Source organism: Heterodontus francisci, chromosome 10, assembly GCF_036365525.1.
Source record: "Heterodontus francisci isolate sHetFra1 chromosome 10, sHetFra1.hap1, whole genome shotgun sequence".
Lineage (NCBI taxonomy): Eukaryota > Metazoa > Chordata > Chondrichthyes > Heterodontiformes > Heterodontidae > Heterodontus > Heterodontus francisci.
The window spans coordinates 81,481,111-81,506,370 of NC_090380.1; the positions used below are offsets into that span (position 1 = coordinate 81,481,111).

At 45.6% G+C, this 25,260-nt stretch overlaps 1 protein-coding gene across 2 annotated transcripts in view; it reads left to right on the top strand.

Annotated features, from left to right (window-relative positions):
• Positions 1 to 3,241: 3,241 nt before the first annotated feature.
• Positions 3,242 to 25,260, top strand: part of LOC137374172 (uncharacterized) — a 47,637-nt gene continuing 25,618 nt past the window's right edge. Inside the window, exons 1-3 of one of the 2 annotated variants that reach the window (XM_068039957.1) lie at positions 3,242 to 3,363; positions 8,929 to 8,995; positions 24,806 to 24,882. In XM_068039957.1, the coding sequence (XP_067896058.1) occupies positions 3,283 to 3,363; positions 8,929 to 8,995; positions 24,806 to 24,882 (225 nt within the window). In that variant the 5' untranslated portion in view covers positions 3,242 to 3,282. Of the gene's footprint in view, positions 3,364 to 8,928; positions 8,996 to 24,805; positions 24,883 to 25,260 lie in introns of those variants that run through there. The other variant, XM_068039959.1, reaches the window with a different exon arrangement.

Consider the following 25,260-nt stretch of genomic DNA (forward strand, 5'->3'; position numbering starts at 1 on the left):
TCTGTGAGCAAAGTAACAGCTGATTCAAAAAGAGATTTTTTTTTAAATTATGCCTTTAATTAACTAGCAAAGCTATACATTTGTAGCAAATGATTTCAAACATTAATAGTTTACTAAAAGAAATAGAAACTGCACAAGACCATCATAGGCAAAATTTTCAGACAAAGGCCAATATGACTAACAACATCAAATGGAGGTCTGAATTTCTACTCCAGTGTGCCGATAGTGCTGGAGTGCCTGGCACAGAGGACATAAAACTGGGGGCAGAAGCTTTGTGCTGAATTTGAACTGGTCTCAGATTTGCTGTTGAGCCTATGCTGAGACAGCAGGAGACTTTGTAAGAGGTTCCATTCCCATACTCCTTCACGATGGTTCTTGGACTTCAAGAATTATAAGAACAAAATTGCGCATGACGCAGGGTTTGGCTTAACCATAAATAGTTGTTTTATTGAACCCATCAATATCCCTAATACAGACACCTCTATGGTTAGTTGAAAAGAAATAAGCAAAATGTCCTCAGTACAAAACCTCCTGCAGTAGCTTAGAATTGACACCCCCAATTCCCAGCTGAACCCTTCAGCAATTTGACCACTGTTCCCAGTTACCCAAACAAAGTCACTGCAACTTGGCTCTCCACTTACAAATTACAGGCAAAAACACTATGCTTTTGTCCCAAACTTTCAAACCAATATCACTACGGTTTGGCTGAAACACTTACAAAATACAGGCAAAAATGCTACGCTTTTGTCCTACATGGCACAAGCCTCATAAGTTTCACTCGTAATTGGGGATGTATCCTTGCTGTAGTGCAAATTCTAATGTTATACATCATTGATGCAACATCACTGTGTGCCTGTAAAGCATAGGAGCACAGCACACTCCTGTAGGGCACAAACACAGGAAGTACTGATGAACTGTCCAGCCTGACCTATGGAACACTCTACTTCGGGGGCTTTTTTGCTTTCATTGCATTGCACTTCAGTTCTCTGAGATTCTTAGTTGGATCTTTAATATCTTCCTTTTGGTTTAAATATGGATTACTTTGTGTAAGTGTTAAAAAGAGCAGAGGGACTTGTAAAAGTAAGGAAGCATCCTATCTAAGTATGCAGCAGGTTGAGGCAAAATTCTGGCCCCAATATTAATGGAGTTGGGATGGCCAAGATCGGCCGAAGAGTCCAGTAATGCTGGGGATGTGGACACCCTGTCAATCTTAACAGCAGGACTTCATAGCATCTTGTAGCTCCAGCTCCCACCTGGAAGCTGGTCAGACAGACGGCCTGATCAGCATGCGAGAGGGAATGCTTGCAGCAGGAAGCCACAGCTGGGGACTCTTGGGGACAGTCTCCAGTATTGGGAAGGGAGCTTCAGCTCCCTGTGACAATTGGGAGAGCTTGAGGGTTGCGGGGGTGGGGTGGGGGGGGGGAGGGCACATGTAAAAGTGTACTGGGAAGGGATCAGTGATTGGGAGGGAATAGTTTTGAGATTGGCTGTGAGGGAGGCTGAAGGCTTCCTTGAAGGGCATGGGGGTGGGGAGCACATCTGGCACTCAAGGAGTGCTAAAAGAGCCATTTACCTTGGGGTGCTGGCAGCTCTGATCTTAATCAGCCGCCGGGAATCCTGCAGGGCAGGCCTCCCCCCATTATAAAATCTAAGGCATGGCATCAATGTCATCAGGGCCATGATTTTGGTATGTTTCTTAGGTATTTGCCTTTTGCTGAAGCCTCGTATATGTCCTGGTCACAGAATCAGAGAATTGTTACAACACAGAAGAAGGCCATTTGGCATGTTGTGTCTGCACTGGCTCTCCAAAGGAGTAATTTACCTAGTGCCACTCCCTCACCTTCTCCCTGTAGCCCTGCACATTCCTCCTTTTCAGATAACAATCCAATTCCCTCTTGAATGTCTCGATTGAACCTGCCTCCACCAAAATCTCAGGCAGTGCATTCCAGATCCAAACCACTCACTGCATGTCCCCATTGCTTCTTTTGCCAATTACTTTAAACCTGTGTCCTTTTGTTCTTGATCCTCCCAACAATGGGAACAGTTTTTCCCTATCTACTCTGTCCAGACCCCTCATGTTTTTGAACACCTCTATCAAATCTCCTCTCAATCTTCTCCAAAGTCACAACTTCTCTAATCTATCCACATAACTGAATTTCTTCATCCCTGGAACCATTTTCATGAATCTTTCCTGTATTCTCTCTACTGCCTTCACATCTTTCCTAAAGTGTGGTGCCCAGAACTGGACACAATGCTCCAGTTGAGGCTGAACCAGTGTTTAAGACAACTTTAACATAACTTCCTTGTTTTGTACTCTATGCCCCTATTAATAAAGCCTAGGATGCTGTTTGCTTTTTTAACCGGTCTCTCAACCTGTCCTTCCATCTTCAATGTTTAATGCACATATACACCCAGGTCCCTCTGCTCCTGCACCCACTTTAGAATTGTACCCTTTATTTTATATTGTCTCTCCACATTCTTCCTACCAAAATGAATCACTTCACACTTCTCTGCATTAAATTTAATCTGCCACTTGTCCGCCCATTCCACTAACCTGTCTGTGTTCTTTTGAAGTTTAACACTATCCTCTTCACAGTTCACAATGCTTCCAAGTTTCATATCATCCTCAAATCTGGGGATTATTCCCTAATCACCAAGGTCCAGGGGATTAATATGTCCCAGATCCCTGGGGAACTCCACCAAAAACCTTCCTCCAGTCCGAAAAACATGCATTAACCACTACTCTCAGTTTTCTGTCACTCAGCCAAATTTGTATCCTTGTTGTTACTGTTCCTTTTATTCCATGAGCTATAACTTTGCTCACAAGTCTGTTGGGTGGCACTTTATGAAATGCCTTTTGGAAGTCCATGTATACCATATCAACAGGACTACCCTCATCAACCCTCTCTGTTACCTCTGTTTTGGCACCTAACATCCGAGCCTAGAAACTTGGAGGTGGGAATAAAGCCACAAAATAATGAAGGGTTACACACCCGAAAAGTGAATAATTTGTATTTTTATAGAAACCATTAAATCAGGAGGGAACTCGTCCACAGTATCAGAACTCTAAAATCAATCCAAGCTCCCGCTCCATTCACAAAGCTTCAAAACACCGACAACCCGAGACGGTACGCATGCGTGTTCCTCTGGTCCAATGAAATGTACTAGACGGATTATGACGATGGCCTTCCTGTTAGCCAAACAGAGGGCGAGCTGTGGGTGCTCTCGGTTTGAATGAGTGGGCGGTTGGCGGTGCGAGCGGAGTGGAGTTGCGTTGCTGCGATGATGGAGTGTGATGTGGGGGATGGGCTGAAGCGCAACGGCTGGAAGTTTATGGAGGCGATGGAGCGGATATTCGAGAAGGTAGTGAGAAGCTTGGTGCTGGAATCGAGGGGGGCTCGATGATTTGCAACAGGGCTCGGCCAGTGTCTGGTTGGGCATGTCAGCTTCAGCTCTGAGGTGCTTTGCATGACAGTAGCTATTGCTCCTGCCCGGTGTGCATAACCAGACGGTACTTCACAGGAGGGGGGATCAGCCACAGCCATGGTCTCCCCACCCTCCACCTTCTCAATCCCCGCCCTTTGCGATGTCTCAACGTTGTCCCACACCCCAGCGTTGTCTCCCCCCCCCCCCCCTCCCCAGCGTTGGTCACCCCCCCCCAGCGTTGGTCCCCCCCCCCCCCCTCCCCAGCGTTGGTCCCCCCCCCCTCCCCAGCGTTGGTCCCCCCCCCCCCTCCCCAGCGTTGGTCACCCCCCCCCCCCCCCCCCCAGCGTTGGTCACCCCCCCCCCCCCCAGCGTTGGTCAAAAGTTTGGTCAATAAAGTAAACTTTAAGGAGCATCTTAAAGAAAGCGAGGTAGAGAGCTGGAGAGGTTTAGGGAGGCAATTCCAGAGCTTAAGGCCTAGGCAACTTCAGGTGTGGCCACCAATGGTGGAGCTGTTAAAATCAGGGATACTCAAGAGACCAGAATTAGATGGGTGCACATGTCCTGAAGGGATGTGGGTCTGGAGAAGATTAGAGATATGGAAGAATTTGAAAACAAGGAAGAGGAATTTTAAAATCAAGGCATTTCTTGACCGGAAGCCAATGAAGATCAGTGAGCACAAGGTGATAGGTGAATGGGACTTGGTGCAAATGAGGATACAGGAAGCAGAGTTTTGGATGAGTTGGAGGGTAGAATGTGAGAGAACAGCCAGGAGTGTGTTGAAATTGTTGTGTTCAGAGGTAACAGGCATAAATGAGGGTTTCAGCAGCCGATGACCTGAGGCAAGGATGAAGTCAGGTGATGTTATGGAGGTAGAAATAGATGGTCTTGGTGATGCCGTAGATATGTGGTCAGAAGCTTATTTTGGGGTGCGATATGACATGAAGATTACAAACAGTCTGGTTTGGAGTTGGTGGGTAGGAAACTTTGACGCCAAGTTTGAGAAAATGCAGGTCCAGGTCTTTTCCCAGTCTTTACCAGAGCTTGCAAGGTAAAGTCTGGAAGTGGATTTGAAAAGAGGCTGTTTAAACTTATAAAGTTAGCTTGCTTAACAATAGTTAACTTTTACTCTATTAATAAATCCAAGGATCCCATATGCTTTTTAACAGCCTTCTCAACTTTGTCCTGCCATCTTCAAAGATGTGTGTACATGCACCCCCAGGTTTCTGTTCAGTCCTGCTAAAATTGTACCATTTAATTCATATTGCCTCTCCTCATTCTTTCTTCCAAAGTGTATTACTTAATACTTCTTTACATTAAATTTCATCTGCTATGTGTCTGTCATTTTACCAGTCTGTCCTCCTGAAGTCTGTTGCTATCCTCCTTTATTATTTACTACACTTCCATGATATATACAAAAAAAAGCAGTCTATCACAAGCTTGTAGAATTAATAAGTATAGATAATATTTGGCATGATCACTGTGCTTTTAAAAAAATATGGTGTTGAGACGTTAGTTATTTGAAAAATCATAGGAATGTAGGAGCAGGAGTAGGCCATTTGGTCCATCAAGCCTGCCCTGCCATTCAATGCCATTATGGCTGATCATCCACATCAATGCCTTTTTCCCACACTATCCTCATATCCTCTTATGTCATTGGTATTTAGAAATCTGTCAATTTCTGCTTTAAGCATACTCGATGATTGAGCTTTCACAGCCCTCTGGGGTAGAGAATTCCAAAGATTCACAACCCTCTGAGTAAAGAAATTTCTCCTCATCTCCGTCCTAAGTGGCTTCCCCCTTATTTTGAAATTGTGTCCCCCCGTTCTAGACTCCCTAACCAGGGGAAACATCTTACCTGCATCACCCTGTCTATCCCTTTAAGTATTTTGTAGGTTTGAATGAGATCGCCTCTCATTCTTCAAAACTCTAAAGAATACAGGCCCAGTTTTCCCAATATCTTAATTGCACAGTCCTGCCATCATGGGACCAAGTCTGGTGGACCTTCGTTGCGCTCCCTCTGTGGCAATAATACCCTTCTGAAGGTAAGGGGACCAAAACTCCACACACGACTCCAGGTGCAGTCCAACCAAGATTCTATACAATTGAAGCAAGACTTCACTACCCCGAACTCTCATCCTCTTGCGATAAAGGCTAACATTCCATTAGCCGCCTTAATTGCTTGTTGCAAGTCAGTGACTTATTGACAAGGACACCCAAGTACCTTTGTACATCTATACTGTCTAATCTCTTACCATTTAAGAACTACTCTGCACATCTGTTCCTCCTACCAAAGTGGATAACCTCACATTTTTCCACATTATATTCCATCTGTCACGTTCTTGCCCACTTCCAAAGTCTATCCAATACCCTTGAAGCTGCTTTGCATCTTTTTTATTCATTCATGGGATGTGGGCAACACTGGCCAGGCCAGCATTTATTGCCCATCACTAATTGCCCTTGAGAAGGTGGTGGTGAGCTGCCTTCTTGAACCGCTGCAGTCCATTTGAGGTAGGTATACCCACAGTGCTGTTAGGAAGGGAGTTCCAGGATTTTGACCCAGCCACAGTGAGGGAATGGCGATATAGTTCCAAGTCAGGATGGTGTGACTTGGAGGGGAACCTGCAGGTGGTGGTGTTCCCATGTATTTGCCGCGCTTGTCCTTCTAGTTGGTAGAGGTCGCGGGTTTGGAAGGTGCTGTCTAAGGAGCCTTGGTGCATTGCTGCAGTGCATCTTGTAGATGGTACACACTGCTGCCACTGTGTGTCGGTGGTGGAGGGAGTGAATGTTTGTAGATGGGGTGCCAATCAAGCGGGCTGCTTTGTCCTGAATGGTGTCGAGCTTCTTGAGTGTTGTTGGAGCTGCACCCATCCAGGCAAGTGGAGAGTATTCCATCACACTCCTGACTTGTGCCTTGTAGATGGTGGACAGGCTTTGGCGAGTCAGGAGGTGAGTAACTCGCTGCAGGATTCCTAGCCTCTGACCTACTCTTGTAGCCACGGTATTTATATGGCTACTCCAGTTCCGTTTCTGGTCAATGGTAACCCCTAGGATGTTGATAGTGGGGGATTCAGTGATGGTAATGCCATTGAATGTCAAGGGGAGATGGTTAGATTCTCTCTTGTTGGAGATGGTCATTGCCTGGCACTTGTGTGGCGCGAATGTTACTTGCCACTTATCAGCCCAAGCCTGGATATTGTCCAGGTCTTGCTGCATTTCTACACGGACTGCTTCACGTATCTGAGGAGTCACGAATGGTGCTGAACATTGTGCAATCATCAGCGAACATCCCCACTTCTGACCTTATGATTGAAGGAAGGTCATTGATGATGCAGCTGAAGATGGTTGGGCCTAGGACACTACCCTGAGGAACTCCTGCAGTGATGTCCTGGAGCTCAGATGATTGACCTCCAACAACCACAACCATCTTCCTTTGCGCTAGGTATGACTCCAGCCAGCGGAGGGTTTTCCCCCTGATTCCCATTGACCTCAGTTTTGCTAGGGCTCCTTGATGCCATTCTCGGTCAAATGCTGCCTTGATGTCAAGGGCAGTCACTCTCGCCTCACCTCTTGAGTTCAGCCCTTTTGTCCATGTTTCAACCAAGGCTGTAATGAGGTCAGGAGCTGAGTGGCCCTGGTGGAACCCAAACTGAGCGTCACTGAGCAGGTTATTGCTAAGCAAGTGCTGCTTGATGGCACTGTTGATGACACCTTCCATCACTTTACTGATGATAGAGAGTAGGCTGGTGGGGCGGTAATTGGCTGAATTGGATTTGTCCTGCTTTTTGTGTACAGGACATACCTGGGCAATTTTCCACATTGCAGGGTAGATGCCAGTGTTGTAGCTGTACTGGAACAGCTTGGCTAGGGCCGCGGCAAGTTCTGGAGCACAGGTCTTCAGTACTATTGCTGGAATATTGTCAGGGCCCATAGCTTTTGCTGTATCCAGTGCCTTCAGTCGTTTCTTGGTATCACGCAGAGTGAATCGAATTGGCTGAAGTCTGGCATCTGTGATACTGGGGACATCAGGAGGAGGCTGAGATGGATCATCAACTTGGCACTTCTGGCTGAAGATTGTTGCAAATGCTTCAGCCTTATCTTTCGCACTGATGTGCTGGGCTCCCCCATCATTGAGGATGGGGATATTTGTGGTGCCACCTCCTCCAGTTAGTTGTTTAATTGTCCAACACCATTCACGGCTGGATGTGGCAGGACTGCAGAGCTTAGATCTGATCCGTTGGTTATGGGATTGCTTAGCTCTGTCTATCACATGGCGCTTACGCAGTTGGCACGCAGATAGTCCTGTGTTGTAGCTTCACCAGGTTGACACCTTATTTTGGAGTATGCCTGGTGCTGCTCCTGGTATGCCCTCCTGCACTCTTCATTGATCCAGGGTTGGTCTCCTGGCTTGATGGTAATGGTAGAGTGGGGGTTATGCCGGGCCATGAGGTTACAGATTGTGGTTGAGTACAATTCTGCTGCTGCTGATGGCCCACAGCGCCTCATGAATGCCCAGTTTTGCATTGCTAGATCTGTTCGAAATCTATCCCATTTAGCACAGTGATAGTGTCACACGACACGATGGACGGTATCCTCAATGTGAAGGCGGGACTTCGTCTCCACAAGGACTGTGCGGTGGTCCCTCCTACCAATGCAGTCATGGACAGAAGCATCTGCAGCAGGCAGATTGATGAGGACGAGGTCAAGTATGTTTTTCCCTCGTGTTGGTTCTCCCACCACCTGCCGCAGACCCCGTCTAGCAGCTATGCCCTTCAGTATTCGGCCAGCTCGGTCAGTAGTGGTGCTACCGAGCCACTTTTGGTGATGGACATTCAAGTCCCCCACCCAGAGTACATTTTGTGCCCTTGCCACCCTCAGTGCTTCATCCAAGTGGTGTTCAACATGGTGGAGTACTGAGTCATCAGCTGAGGGAGGGCAGTAGATGGTAATCAGTAGAAGGTTACCTTGCCCATGTTTGTCCTGATGCCATGAGACTTCATGGGGTCCGGAGTCGATGTTGAGTTCTCCCAGGTCAACTCCCTCCCTACTGTATACCACTGTGCCACCACCTCTGCTGGGTCTGTCCTGCAGGTGGGACAGGACATACCCAGGGATAGTGATTGTAGTGTCTTCCACATTCCCATCTAGTTTTTGTCATCTGCGAACTTGGAAATACTACATTTGGTCCCCACATCCCAATCATTGATATATATTGTGAACAGCTGGGGCCCAAGCACTGATCCTTGCAGTACCCCACTAGTCACAGCCTGCCAATGTGAGAATGACCCTTTATTCCTACTCTGCTTTCTGTCTGTTAACCAATCCTTATCCAAATCAGCATTGTGATAGCATTTTTCTACTAAAGAAAAATATTTAATTGCAATTAAGTTTATTGAAAGATATGTTTATCATGCATTTATCAAATGTACAAAATAATACAATATTTATTTGTAGATTAATCCAACTAGATAGTCAAATGAATGTAATCTTTTTGGGTTTCTGTAGTACAACCAACCATTTGAAGATGATCTGCTCATTAATCTTGAGGATATGACTGTTGATACTCCATCAGGTAAGACTAAATAACTCTTTACAAATAGACTTGCAAGTTTATGAGATGATACTGAGATGTGCATCTTTTTTTTTGAATCAGATTGTGAAAACCCTACCACTTGAGCAGATTTAAAATACTGTCTTATTCTCAGCAGGTGAACTCTTTTTTTTCCCCCATATATTAGAATTTTTTTTCTTCATTCATGGGATGTGGGCATCACTGGCTATGCCAGCATTTATTGCCCATCCCTAATTGCCCTTGAGAAGGTGGTGGTGAGCTGCCTTCTTGAACCGCTGCAGTCCATGTGAGGTAGGTACACCCACAGTGCTGTGAGGAAGGGAGTTCCAGGATTTTGACCCAGCGACCATGAAGGAACGGCGATATAGTTCCAAGTCAGGATGGTGTGTGATTTGGACGGGAACTTGCAGATGGTGATGTTCCCATGCATCTGCTGCTCTTGTCCTTCGAGGTGGTAGAGGTCGTGGGTTTGGAAGGTGCTGTCTAAGGAGCCTTGGTGCGTTGCTGCAGTGCATCTTGTAGTTGGTACACACTGCTGCCACTGTGCTTCAGTGGTGGAGGGAGTGAATGTTTGTAGATGGTGTGCCAATCAAGCAGGCTGCTTTGTTCTGGATGGTGTCGAGCTTCTTGAGTGTTGTTGGAGCTGCACCCATCCAGGCAAGTGGAGAGTATTCCATCACACTCCTGACTTGTGCCTTGTAGATGGTGGGCAGGCTTTGGCGAGTCAGGACGTGAGTTACTCGCTGCAGGATTCCTAGCCTTTGACCTGTTCTTGTAGCCACGATATTTATATGGCTACTCCAGTTCCGTTTCTGGTCAATGGTAACCCCTAGGATGTAGTTAGTGGGGGATTCAGTGATGGTAATGCCATTGAATGTCAAGGGGAGATGGTTAGATTCTCTCTTGTTGGAGATGGTCATTGCCTGGCACTTGTGTGGCGCGAATGTTACTTGCCACTTATCAGCCCAAGCCTGGATATTGTCCAGGTCTTGCTGCATTTCTACACGGACTGCTTCACGTATCTGAGGAGTCATGAATGGTGCTGAACATTGTGCAATCATCAGCGAACATCCCCACTTCTGACCTTATGATTGAAGGAAGGTCATTGATGATGCAGCTGAAGATGGTTGGGCCTAGGACACTACCCTGAGGAACTCCTGCAGTGATGTCCTGGAGCTCAGATGATTGACCTCCAACAACCACAACCATCTTCCTTTGCGCTAGATATGACTCCAACCAGCAGAGTGTTTTCCCCCTGATTCCCATTGACTTCAGTTTTGCTAGGGCTCCTTGATGCCATACTCGGTCAGATGCTGCCTTGATGTCAAGGGCAGTCACTCTCGCCTCACATCTGGAGTTCAGCTCTTTTGTCCATGTTTGAACCAAGGCTGTAATGAGGTCAGGAGCTGAGTGGCCCTGGCGGAACCCAAACTGAGCATCACTGAGCAGGTTATTGCTAAGCAAGTGCTGCTTGATGGCACTGTTGATGACACCTTCCATCACTTTACTGATGATCGAGAGCAGACTAATGGGGCGGTAATTGGTCAGGTTGGATTTGTCCTGCTTTTTGTGTACAGGACATACCTGGGCAATTTTCCACATTGCCGGGTAGATGCCAGTGTTGTAGCTATACTGGAACAGCTTGGCTAGGGGTGCGACAAGTTCTGGAGCACAAGTCTTCAGGACTTGGAATGTTGTCAGGACCAATAGCCTTTGCAGTATTCAGTGCCTTCATTCGTTTCTTGATATCACGAGGAGTGAATCGAATGGGCTGAAGTCTGGCATCTGTAATGCTGGCGACTTCAGGAGGAGGCTGAGATGGATCATCAACTCGACACTTCTGGCTGAAGATTGTTGCAAATGCTTCTGTCTTCCTTTTTCGCACTGATGTGCTGGGCTCCCCCATCATTGAGAATGAGGATATTTGTGGAGCCACCTCCTCCAGTTAGTTGTTTAATTGTCCACCACCATTCACGACTGGATGTAGCAGGACTGCAGAGCTTTGATCTGATCTGCTGGTTGTGGGATCACTTAGCTCTTTATATTACATGCTGCTTATGCAGTTTGGCATGCAAGTAGTCCTGGGTTGTAGCTTCACCAGGTTGACTGCTCCTTTTGAGGTATGCCTGGTGCTGCTCCTGACATGCCCTCCTGCACTCTTCATTGAACCAGGGTTGGTCTCCTGGCTTGATGGTAATGGTAGAGTGGGGGATATGCCGGGCCATGAGGTTACAGATTGTGGTCGAGTACAATTCTGCTGCTGCTGATGGCCCACAGCGCCTCATGAGTGCCCAGTTTTACATTGCTAGATTTGTTTGAAATCTACCCCATTTAGCACGGTGATAGTGCCACACAACACGATGGACGGTATCCTCAATGTGAAGGCGGAACTTCGTCTCCACGAGGACTGTGCGGTGGTCACTCCTTCCAATAGTCATGGACAAAAGCATCTGCGGCAGGCAGGTTGGTGAGGACAAGGTCAAGTATGTTTTTCCCTCGTGTTGGTTTCCCAACCACCTGCCGCAGACCCAATCTAGCAGCTATGTCCTTTAGAGCTCGGTCAGTAGTGGTGCTACTGAACCACTCTTGGTGATGGACATTGAAGTCCCCCACCCAGAGCACATTTTGTGCCCTTGCCCCCCTCAGTGCTTCCTCCAAGTTGTGTTCAACATGGAGGAGTACTGAGTCATCAGCTGAGGGAGGGCGGTAGGTGGTAATCAGTAGGAGGTTACCTTGCCCATGTTTAACCTGATGCTATGAGACTTCATGGGGTCCAGAGTCGATGTTGAGGACTCCCAGGGCAACTCCCTCCCTACTGTGGACCACTGTCCCGCCACCTCTGCTGGGTCTGTCCTGCCGGTGGGACAGGACATACCTGGGGATGGTGATGGCAGTGTCTGGGACATTGTCCGTAAGGTATGATTATGTGAGTATGACTATGTCAGGCTGTTGCTTGACTAGTCTGTGGGACAGCTCTCCCAACTTTGGCGCAAGCCCCCAGATGTTGGTAAGGAGGACTTTGCAGGGTCGACAGGGCTGAGTTTGTCGTTGTCGTTTCCGGTGCCTACGATGCTCGGTGGTCCGTCCGGTTTCATTCCTTTTTATTGACTTTGTAGCGTTTAGGTACAACTGAGTGGCTTTCTCGGCCATTTCAGAGGGCATGCAAGAGTTAACCACATTGCTGTGGGTCTGGAGTCACATATAGGTCAGACCAGGTAAGGACAGCAGATTTCCTTCCCTAAAGGATATTAGTGAACCAGATGGGTTTTTACAACAATAGAGAGTGGTTTCATGGCCATCATTAGACTAGCTTTTAATTCCAGATTTATTAATTAAATTCAAATTCCACCTTCTGCTGTGGTGCGATTTGAACCCATGTCCCCAGAGAAATACCCTGGGTCTCTGAGTTACTAGTCCAGTGATAATACCACTACGACACTGCCTCCCCTACTCAAACTAATACAGTTTTACAACTTTAGTTGGGTTCTTGATGCTGCTTTTATATTCACCTGGATTTTGAAGTCAGTGGCCAAGCAAAGGTGCATGCTGCTGACCGCGAAGAAAGTCTTTTTGAGAGATCTAACAATCTCTCTGGCAGGAACTTTAACTCTCTGGACATGCAGTTGATTGTAGTGGTTTAATGGGGATTTCCGCATCAAGCTGCAGTTTTGTCATCAAGCTGTCCAAGCAGCCAATCACATTGAAACATTTTCTTGGACAGCCATCCAGGAAATGAAAAGCACTAATAGTCAAACCACTTTAAAAGTTTTATACAGAACGTAATAAAACTTAGGACATCCATTTGGGTGAAGATGGAAGCTGAAATATGAAAACTTTAAAAAAATTATTTTTAAAACCTAGTTTAAAGGATTCATCGTAATTTTTGCCATAAAGGAGATGCCGTATAAAGATAGGGCAAAGTAACTGAGGACCTGAACTTTTGATGGCACACTTTTGGATGATTTTTAACTTCTTTTCTGTCTCTAAAACATAATTATGATTTAAAACTGTAGGTCCAAGTAACTTATTCACCCTCATTTCTAATTTATCTAACAAAATATTAATGATATGCAACAATTTAGGGCTATATTTTTAAAATGTTAACGAAGATCTTGAAGGTGGAAAAAATATGAAGAGTTGAAAGTTGCAGAAAGTCCAGAGCATGGGGCCTAAACAACTGAAGGAATATCTATCAATGGTAGGGTGGAAGGAGGGGGAATATTATAGAGAGAGGGAAGAGCATGGGCACAAGGGCATTTAAACATAGGGATGAAATTTTAAATCCGAGATGTTGGGGATCAGGAGCCAATGTCAGCCAATAGGGACAGAACTGATGGGTGTGTGAGACTTGGTGTACAATAGGATTTGAGCAGCAGAGCTTCGGATGAGCTGAAATTGACAGAACATGAAGGGTGGCATGCTGGCATGAAGAACATTGGAATAGTCGAGGCTGGAGGTGACAAAAACATGGAGAAGGGGGTTAGGGTAGATCTTTGAATACTCCAGAACGGATGGTGTGGGGGCTGGAAGTGAAGTCACTTCTGGAATACCTTTGGCTATGATCACATAAGTAATAGTGGAACCAAGCAAGAGCAGCAGATGGGCTGAGAGAGGGATGAAGGTGGGAAAGGTTGTGGAGGTGGAAGTAGGTGGTCTTTGTGATTAAGTCTATTTGGATAGAAATGTTGGAAACAGTCTAGGTCAACCTGAGACAATGGCCAGTGAGAGTGACGGAATCGGTCACAAGTGTACAGAATTTGTGGTGGGGCAGTCAAAGATGATTGCTTGGTCCTCCCAGTATTTAACTGGCGGACATTGTGGCTCATCCAAATCTGGATGTTGGGGAAACAGTCCGACAACATAGAAGCAGTGGTGGTGGGGTGGGTGCATTGAAGAGGTGGTTGAGTTAGAACTGGCATACGTGTGGAAGTTGACTCCATGTTTGCGATTGATGTTCCCAAGTTGCAGCCTGCAGATGAAGGGGTTAGGCGAGATCTCTGGATACTCTAGAGGTAATGGTGTTTGGGGCTGGAAGTGAAATTATTTCTTGAATAGTTTTGGCTATAATCATATAAGTAAGAGTGAAACCAAGCAAGAGCAGTTCAACTGAGCTGGATAATGGAGGAGAGGCATTAAAAACAAAAAAGAACAAAGATAATTACAGCACAGGAACAGGCCCTTCGGCCCTCCAAGCCTGCGCCGATCCAGATCCTCTCTCTAAACATGTCGCCTATTTTCTAAGGTTCTGTATCTCTTTTCTTCCTGCCCATTCATGTATCTGTCTAGATACATCTTAAAAGACTCCATCGTGCCCGCATCTACCACCTCCGCTGGCAATGCGTTCCAGGTGCCCACCACCCTCTGCGTAAAGAACTTTCCACGCATATCCCCCCTAAACTTTTCCCCTTTCACTTTGAACTCGTGTCCTCTAGTAATTGAAACCCCCACTCTGGGGGAAAAAGCCTCTTGCTATCCACCCTGTCTATACCTCTCATGATTTTGTACACCTCAATCAGGTCCCCCCTCAACCTCCGTCTTTCTAATGAAAATAATCCTAATCTGCTCAACCTCTCTTCATAGCTAGCGCCCTCCATACCAGGCAACATCCTGGTGAACCTCCTCTGCACCCTCTCCAAAGCATCCACATCCTTTTGATAATGTGGCGACCAGAACTGTACGCAGTATTCCAAATGTGGCCGAACCAAAGTCCTATACAACTGTAACATGACCTGCCAACTCTTGTACTCAATGCCCCGTCCGATGAAGGAAAGCATGCCGTATGCCTTCTTGACCACTCTATTTACCTGCGTTGCCACCTTCAGGGAACAGTGGACCTGAACACCCAAATCTCTCTGGACATCAATTTTCCCCAGGACTTTTCCATTTACTGTATAGTTCACTCTTGAATTGGATCTTCCAAAATGCATCACCTCGCATTTGCCCTGATTGAACTCCATCTGCCATTTCTCTGCCCAACTCTCCAATCTATCTATATTCTGCTGTATTCTCTGACAGTCCCCTTCACTATCTGCTACTCCACCAATCTTAGTGTCGTCTGCAAACTTGCTAATCAGTCCACCTATACTTTCCTCCAAATCATTAATGTATATCACAAACAACAGTGGTCCCAGCACGGATCCCTGTGGAACACCACTGGTCACACGTCTCCATTTTGAGAAACTCCCTTCTACTGCTACTCTCTGTCTCCTGTTGCCCAGCCAGTTCTTTATCCATCTAGCTAGTACACCTTGGACCCCAAGCGCCTTCACTTTCTCCATCAGCCTGCCATGGGGAACCTTATCAAACGCCTTACTGAAGTCCATGTATATGACATCGACAGCCCTTCCCTCATCAATCAACTTTGTCACTTCCTCAAAGAATTCTATTAAGTTGGTAAGACATGACCTTCCCTGCACAAAACCATGTTGCCTATCACTGATGAGCCCATTTTCTTCCAAATGGGAATAGATCCTATCCCTCAGTATCTTCTCCAGCAGCTTTCCTACCACTGACGTCAGGCTCACCGGTCTATAATTACCTGGATTATCCCTGCTACCCTTCTTAAACAAGGGGACAACATTAGCAATTCTCCAGTCCTCCGGGACCTCACCCGTGTTTAAGGATGCTGCAAAGATATCTGTTAAGGCCCCAGCTATTTCCTCTCTCGCTTCCCTCAGTAACCTGGGATAGATCCTATCCGGACCTGGGGACTTGTCCACCTTAATGCCCTTTAGAATACCCAACACTTCCTCCCTCCTTATGCCGACTTGACCTAGAGTAATCAAACATCTGTTCCTAACCTCAACATCCGTCATGTCCCTCTCCTCGGTGAATACCGATGCAAAGTACTCGTTTAGAATCTCACCTATTTTCACTGAGTCCAAGCATAACATTCCTCCTTTGTCCTTTAGTGGGCCAATCCTTTCTCTAGTTACCCTCTTTCTCCTTATATATGAATAAAAGGCTTTGGGATTTTCCTTAACCCTGTTTGCTAAAGATATTTCATGACCCCTTTTAGCCCTCTTAATTCCTCGTTTCAGATTGGTCCTACATTCCCGATATTCTTTCAAAGCTTCGTCTTTCATCAGCCGCCTAGACCTTATGTATGCTTCCTTTTTCCTCTTAGCTAGTCTCACAATTTCACCTGTCATCCATGGTTCCCTAATCTTGCCATTTCTATCCCTCATTTTCACAGGAACATGTCTCTCCTGCACGCTAATCAACCTCTCTTTAAAAGCCTCCCACATATCACATGTGGATTTACCTTCAAACAGCTGCTCCCAATCTACATTTCCCAGCTCCTGCCGAATTTTGGTATAGTTGGCCTTCCCCCAATTTAGCACTCTTCCTTTAGGACCACTCTCGTCTTTGTCCATGAGTATTTTAAAGCTTACGGAATTGTGATCACTATTCCCAAAGTAGTCCCCTACTGAAACTTCAACAACCTGGCCGGGCTCATTCCCCAACACCAGGTCCAGTATGGCCCCTTCCCGAGTTGGACTATTTACATACTGCTCTAGAAAACCCTCCTGGATGCTCCTTACAAATTCTGCTCCATCTGGACCTCTAACACTAAGCGAATCCCAGTCAATGTTGGGAAAATTAAAATCTCCTATCACCACCACCCTGTTGCTCCTACATCTTTCCATAATCTGTTTACATATTTGTACCTCTATCTCACGCTCGCTGTTGGGAGGCCTGTAGTACAGCCCCAACATTGTTACCGCACCCTTCCTATTTCTGAGTTCTGTCCATATTGCCTCACTGCTCGAGTCCTCCATAGTGCCCTCCTTCAGCACAGCTGTGATATCCTCTTTGACCAGTAATGCAACTCCTCCACCCCTTTTACCTCCCTCTCTATCCCGCCTGAAGCATCGATATCCTGGGATATTTAGTTGCCAATCATGCCCTTCCCTCAACCAAGTCTCAGTAATAGCAATAACATCATACTCCCAGGTACTAATCCAAGCCCTAAGTTCATCTGCCTTACCTACTACACTTCTTGCATTAAAACAAATGCACCTCAGACCACCAGTCCCTTTATATTCATCATCTGCTCCCTGCCTGCTCTTCCCCTTAGTCACACTGACTTCATTATCTAGTTCCTTACAGGCTTTTGTTACTACCTCCTTACTGTCAACTGACCTCAATTGGTTCCCATCCCCCTGCCACATTAGTTTAAACCCTCCCCAACAGCTTTAGCAAAAGCACCTCCAAGGACATTGGTTCCAGTCCGGCCCAGGTGTAGACCGTCCAATTTGTAATAGTCCCACCTCCCCCAGAACCGGTCCCAATGTCCCAAAAATCTGAACCCCTCCTTCCTGCACCATCTCTCAAGCCACGCATTCATCCTGACTATTCTTTCATTTTTACTCTGACTATCACGTGGCACTGGTAGTAATCCTGAGATTACTACCTCTGAGGTCCTACTTTTTAACTTGGCTCCTAACTCCCTAAACTCTGCTTGTAGGACCTCATCCCGTTTTTTACCTATGTCATTAGTGCCTATGTGCACAATGACAACTGGCTGTTCACCCTCCCCCTTTAGAATGTTCTGCAGCCGATCTGAGACGTCCCTGACCCGTGCACCTGGGAGGCAACATACCATTCGAGAGCCTCGTTTTCGACCACAGAACCGCCTATCTACTCCCCTTACAATCGAATCCCCTACGACTATAGCCCTTCCACTCTTTTTCCCGCCCTTCTGAACAGCAGAGCCAGCCACGGTGCCATGGACCTGGCTACTGCTGCCTTCCCCTGGTGAGCCATCTCCCTCAACAGTATCCAAAACGGTATACTTGTTTTGGAGGGAGATGACCGCAGGGGACTCCTGCTCTGCCTTCCTGCTCTTTCTGTGCCTTTTGGTCACCCATTCCCTTTCTCCCTCAGCAATCCTAATCTGCGGTGTGACCAATTCACTAAACGTGCTATCCACGACCTCCTCAGCATCGCGCATGCTCCAAAGTGAGTCCATCCGCAGCTCGAGAGCCGTCATGCGGTCTAACAAGAGCTGCAGCTGGACACACTTCCTGCACGTGAAGGAGTCAGGGTCATCAGCCATGTCCCTGAGCTCCCACATTGAGCAAGAGGAGCATGATACGGGTCTGAGATCTCCTGCCATTTTTAATCTTAAGTTTAAACTTAGTTAAATGAAAAAGGAACGAAAAGTTTTTACCAATCACAATAAAACCAGAGAAATCGAAAAAGCCTTACCTTATAAACACCCCACCGAGTCCTTTTTTTTTGGTTAGAGGAGGAGGGCAGGTGGGAGACACTACAAGTGTGGTGTCTCGGGTTCAGAAACCGCCCAAATATATAGCGTTTTACTTACCCAGCAGCCCCCTGGCCTCCACCGAAAAACAAAAGGAAATTAAATTTACTTTCAAACTGACTTTCCCAGCTGCTCACTCGCTCACACTCTGCTCCCGAAAAAGCTGCTGCAATGAAAGGAAAGTTATTTTAAACCGCCCAAATATATAGCGTTTTACTTACCCAGCAGCCCCCTGGCCTCCGCCGAAAAACAAAAGGAAATTAAATTTACTTTCAAACTGACTTTCCCAGCTGCTCACTCGCTCACACTCTGCTCCCGAATAAGCTGCTGCAACGAAAGGAAAGTTATTTTAAACCGCCCAAATATATAGCGTTTTACTTACCCAGCAGCCCCCTGGCCTCCGCCGAAAAACAAAAGGAAATTAAATTTACTTTCAAACTGACTTTCCCAGCTGCTCACTCGCTCACACTCTGCTCCCGAATAAGCTGCTGCAACGAAAGGAAAGTTATTTTAAACCGCCCAAATATATAGCGTTTTACTTACCCAGCAGCCCCCTGGCCTCCGCCGAAAAACAAAAGGAAATTAAATTTACTTTCAAACTGACTTTCCCAGCTGCTCACTCGCTCACACTCTGCTCCCGAAAAAGCTGCTGCAATGAAAGGAAAGTTATTTTAAACTGCCCAAATATATAGCGTTTTACTTACCCAGCAGCCCCCTGGCCTCCGCCGAAAAACAAAAGGAAATTAAATTTACTTTCAAACTGACTTTCCCAGCTGCTCACTCGCTCACACTCTGCTCCCGAAAAAGCTGCTGCAATGAAAGGAAAGTTATTTTAAACTGCCCAAATATATAGCGTTTTACTTACCCAGCAGCCCCCTGGCCTCCGCCGAAAAACAAAAGGAAATTAAATTTACTTTCAAACTGACTTTCCCAGCTGCTCACACTCTGCTCCCGAAAAAGCTGCTGCAATGAAAGGAAAGTTATTTTAAACCGCCCAAATATATAGCGTTAGATAGAGTCTTGATCATCATGTCTGGGATGTTCTACTTACTGTTGGAGGTGAGGGTGAAGGGGGTAGAGGAGAGAGGCTTAAGGTGACGGTTGGTAATGAAAAAAAATGGTGGTTATCTTTGGTCTCTCGGACAATCCTGAAGAAGTAGGCAGTTTTGATGGAGTCGAGCTGCAGTGTTTGATGTGGTTCAGGAAAATCTGGTGATGGATGGGTAAAGTAATTGTGTGCCAGATATGTTCAAGTCTGCATCTGTAAAATTTGTGGGAGCAAAGATGGCAGCCATTGTTGGAAGATGATCAAGGTGGGAGACTTTAAAGTATTGCTAGGGCTGAGGCTTTAAAGGTGGAGGTGGAGAACTAGTTAAGCAGATGAATGGGTGCAGAAGAATTGTGGTGAAGGAAGGACAAAAGGTTGAGCAGTTGGGAGTTTGAAAGTTTGGTTGTAAAGGCCAAGGAGCAGCAGATGACAAGGAATTTATAGGAGAATTGAGATGGATGGCAGATTTGGAGCACTGAAAACAGCAGAGGCATTAGAGAAGTATAGAAAGTGTAGGGGGGTACTTAAAAAAAAAAGTAATTAGGAGAGCGAAGAGGGGACATGAAAAAACATTGGCGGTCAATATAAAAGAAAATCCTAAGGCATTTTATAAGTATACTAAGGGCAAGAGGATAACCAGGGAAAGGGTAGGGCCCATTAGGGACGAAAGTGGCAATCTGTTTGTGGAGCCGGAGGACATAGGTGAGGTTTTAAATGATTGCTTTTCATCAGTTTTCGCTGTGGAGAACGGCGATGTAGGAGTAGAGATCAGGGAGGCGGATTGCGATATACTTGAACATATTAACATTGAAAGGGAGGAAGTATTAGATGTTTTAGCGGGCTTAAAAGTGGATAAATCCCCTGGCCCAGATGAGATGTATCCCAGACTGTTGTGTGAGGCAAGGGAGGTGATAGCAGGGGCTCTGACACAAATTTTCAGATCCTCTCTGGCCACTGGAGAGGTGCCAGAGGACTGGAGGACAGCGTATGTGGTACCATTATTCAAGAAGGGTAGCAAGGATAGGCAATTACCGGCCGGTGAGTCTAACATCAATGGTTGGGAAACTATTGGAAAAAATTCTGAGGGACAGGATTCATCTCCACTTGGAGAGACAGGGAATAATCAGGGATAGTCAGCACAGCTTTGTCAGGGGGAGATCGTTTCTAACTAACTTGATTGAATTTTTCGAGGAGGTGACTAGATGTGTAGATGAGAGTAAAGCAGTTGATGTAGTCTACATGGACTTCAGTAAGGCTTTTGATAAGGTCCCACATGGGAGATTGGTTAAGAAGGTAAGAGCCCATGGGATCCAGGGCAATTTGGCAAATTGGATCCAAAATTGGCAGGTAACAGGGTAATGGTCGAGGGTTGTTTTTGCAAGTGGAAGCCTGTGACCAGTGGTGTACCACAGGAATCGGTGCTGGAACCCTTGCTGTTTGTAATGTACATTAATGATTTAGACGTGAATAGAGGAGGTATGATAAGTAAGTTCGCAGATGACACGAAAATTGGTGGTGTCGTAAATAGTGAGGAGGAAAGCCTTAGATTACAGAACGATGGGCTGGTAAGATGGACGGAGCTGTGACAAATGGATTTTAATCCTGAGAAGTGTGAGGTGATGCATTTTGGGAGAACTAACAAGGCAAGGGAATGTACGATGGATGGTAGGACCCTAGGAAGTACAGAAAGTCAGAGGGACCTTGGTGTATTTGCCCATAGATCACTGAAGGCAGCAGCACAGCTAGATAAGGTGGTTAGGAAGGCATATGGGATACTTGCCTTTATTAGCCGAGGCATCTAAGAGCAGGGAGGTTATGATGGAGCTGTATAAAAACCTAGTTAGGCCACAGCTGGAGAACTGTGTACAGTTCTAGTCGCCACACTATAGGAAGGATGTGATTGCACTGGAGAGGGTGCAGAGGAGATTCACCAGGATGTTGTCTGGGCTGGAGCATTTTCACTATGAAGAGAGACTGAAAAGGCTAGGGTTGTTTTCCTTAGAACAGAGAAGGATGAGGGGAGACATCATTGAGGTATACAAAATTATGAGGGGCATTGATAGGTTAGATAAGAAGAGACTTTTTCCCTTAGTGGAGGAGTCAATAACCAGCAGGCATAGATTTAAGGTAAGGGGCAGGAGGTTTAGACGGGATTTGAGGGAAATAAATTTCACCCGGAGGGTGGTTGGAATCTGGAACACACTGCCTGAAGGGGTGGTAGAGGCAGGAACCCTCACAACATTTAAGTAGTATTTAGATGAGCACTTGAAATGCCATAGCATACAAGGCTACAGTCCAAGTGCTGGAAAATGGGACTAGAAGAGTTAGGTGGTTGATGGCCGACACAGACACGATGGGCCGAAGGGCCTGTTTCTGTGCTATATAACTCTTTGACTCTTAACAAGATGAGGTACTCTAGGGAGGAAGAGCTGCCAGAGGATTAGGAGGAAAGAGCAAACTTTGATCAGGGCCAGACTGCCAACATTGAAGTTTGGGTAGAACAGCTGATTGAAAGTAATGCCAGATGGTGTGGCTTCTCTAAGGGCCAAGGTATCACTACCCATGTGCCAATTTTCTCAAAGCCAGGATGTGAATGCAAACTTCCACAAGAAGGACATCTCTGGCAAGAGCCTTGTTTGTGATTAAACAAGCATTCTGGAAGGAAATGCAGTGATTGTTGTTCCGCTGGCAGAATCCAAATGGGTTGTGGAAAATGAGGTGAGCTGGACAGGAAGGAGGTTGGCTGGGTTAGCCTCCAATGGGTGTATTCGGCTGGAAGATTGACGAAGCAAGAGGATGGAGCTATTGGTTGCTGTTCATATGAAGGTGGTAATGAATGCCATGATGGGCGCTTCAGAGAATGCAATGAGAGACTCAGGGTTGCTGTGGACTTATTCAATTCTGGAACAGTGGCAAGAGAGTAGAAAGGCAGAGGAATAGTGATGGGTTGGGGGAGCAAAGTGCATGAGAAGTGACACGTGTAACAGAAAAGGGAGGTGGTGGGAGAGAAGGGCTCAGGAGATGCTGAAGGGGAAAAAATGTCATAAATATAATCTGCTGCAATCCACTAATAACCAATATTTAACTTGTGCATAATTTATATTAAGATGAATTTGTTTAAATAGTGGGAACTCTACAAAACGAAAACCATTTAACAACTTTCACTTGCATGCCATATAATTCAAGAAACTGATACGCTCCAGCTGTAAAATCCCTTCAATGAGCATTTCTTCAGCAGTATCCTTGATCTCTGCCAATGATCTATTTTGTCTTGTTCGTGGTCTTTTTGTAGTGCATAATATTTATTTAAATTACTTAATCTATGTACGAATAACTTATTTGTTTCTGAGCTGCCCCTCCCCTCCCACAAATCACGTGGTGGGGGCGGGCTCTGCAACGCCGCCAATGGCGTCAGCTGCCCAGGCACTGGTGCCATTTTTCAAGGGTGGCCAAACCTGCCGCTAAATTTGAATATTTAAACCCATACCTGCCCCCCCCCCCCCCCCCCAGTACACTGCAAATAAAATGTAGCCTCTTCCCTGCCCTCAGTCCCAAAAACACTTGCATAAAATAGTTGCCCTCTTCCCCCACACCCACTCCCCGCCCAAAGACTTACTTTGATGATTTGACCTCTTTTTATTTTCCCGCCTCCACCCCCCCACCCCAACAAAACAACTATTCAAAGTGCAGAGGTCACGCTCTTCCCCGCCCCCCTGCTCTATGCTACACATGCTGATCGGACAAGCACCCGTACCTCAACTATGCTAAAAGTTCCCTGTTTCCCTACCTCGGTGGCGCCTGCTTTCCCACAGGATCGCGGAGAGCCAGTAAGCTCATGGGCAATTGCATTTAAATGTATTCATGTTCTTTATTTAATTATTTAAGGTCAGGTCCCATCACCAGGGGGCCGCCAAGGAGCCTATCCGCCGCTGGAAAGATCGGGCCCGGCATTGGGCTCCATAGCGGGCTGTTGCCAGGCCTGATCTTCTGGCCACCCCCACCACAGAGCCTGACGTTGGGAGCTCAACAAAATTCAGCCCTAAGTGTAGGTGGTACAGTTGGACTTTCTAAACTTAAAGTAAGGGAGCTGCATACACATGGATTTAGTAGGTTAGTGCCCGAAGTATGTACATCAGAGGAACTAATGTGGAAACCTGCTCATGCCATTAAGTGCCTATATTTGGGTTTGCAAAACTTCTTGCATTCTGATTAATATATGATAGGTATTTAAACCTAGTGAGCAGTGCAAAGTGAAAGACATTTAATAATTAAGATATGACTTCAATAACAGCATGCAATTAACAGATCCATGCATATCAAAATGTCTGTTCTTGGGAGCATAATTGGGAGTGCGAGTGGTTAATGTGTACAGCGTGCCTCTTTTTATTGTGATTTGTGTGAAATGAATAATTACAGTTTTTCATTTTGGTTAATTCTGCTTTCCCCCGAGTGGCATTAACACAGATATTCCAGAATATTTGAGGATTTCAAATGACAAGGAAGCTGGCTTTATAGTTAATTTATTCTTTTTAACTTATCAGAACCACATTAATCAGAATATTAGATAATTATTGTAATTACTTTAAAAATTACAAAGAGCTTATTAAACGGCCCGAAATGGCTGATGCACTTAATATGTTAGAAGTGGCACACACACACACACACACACACACGTTAAAGAAAAAAATAAAGATATTTTCTCTGCAGAGGTCTTTTACAAAAAAAAGACAAAAAAGAATACTTTGACCAAATTCTTGTTAATTCTTGAGGAAAAAGGATAAGATACGTTATGTCCCAGATGGCATACACTCTGCTGTCTGAGTACACATAGACTGGCCACTGGAATCTTTTCTGGAGCAGTTCTTTTCAGGCAGCATTGAGAATTAATCTGGCAGGCTTTCCAGGAGTTTCTCAGGAAAAATGCAGCATCAGGGGTTTTAGCTATCACACACTGGATTTTCTGATGTTTCTGGAAGAGGTGAAGAAAGATGAGCTGGGTGCTTCTCTCTTAGCAGGCTTTCCCCCAACTAGAAAGTCAAAACCTCCTGATCACCATAAATCTTGACATGTCACTTCACTGTAAACAACTCTCCTGAGTCACTCAGGCTTTTGTTGTTTATTTAGCTTAAAGCATGTGACATTTAGTAAAGGTTTGTTTTCAAACAAAACCTCCCAGTGACCCTTGTAAAAAAAAACACACACATCCATGGAATCTTTTCAGTTTTGTAAATGAACCAATGTCCATTCTCTAAAATACAAGTCCATAAAAAAATGAAGCACTTTCATGATTTTTTTAAAAAGTAGGGGAAATATATAGATTTCATGCACTGAAAATTTAAAATGAAAATATTCAATTTCTGTTCTATTGTGCCAAAAAAATTATCTTAATGTATTTGGGAACATTCATTTAAGGTGACTTTTCTGAGTATTGCATTTTTATCTTTACAAAAGCATGAAATTCAGTAACATTTATTGAAAGTCTTCTTTTCAGGTGCAAAACCATGGTGTCCCATTGATTCTCAACTTTGTCTCCTGAGAAAACAAACCAGAGATAACCCTAAGGAAAAGGTACATATGAAATAATATATCCTATAATATTTCCTGTTGTTTCTTGGTTTGCCAGTATTATGATAATGCATTAATTTTGGCTTCGATTTCAGTTGATAATTTTTGACTTTGGGTATACTCTACCTGGATTTGGGAATATGTCTTCACATTGAGGATACCCTTCATTGTGACATGTGGCACTCCCACCATGCTAAATGGGATAGATTTTGAACAGATGGAGCAACTCAAAACTGGGCACCCATGAGACGCTGTGAGCCATCAGCAGCAGAATTGTATTAAACCACAATCTGTAACCTCATGACCCAGCATCTCCCACATTCTACCATTACCATCAAGCTGGGATAACAACCCTGGTTCATTGAAGAGCACAGGAGGGCA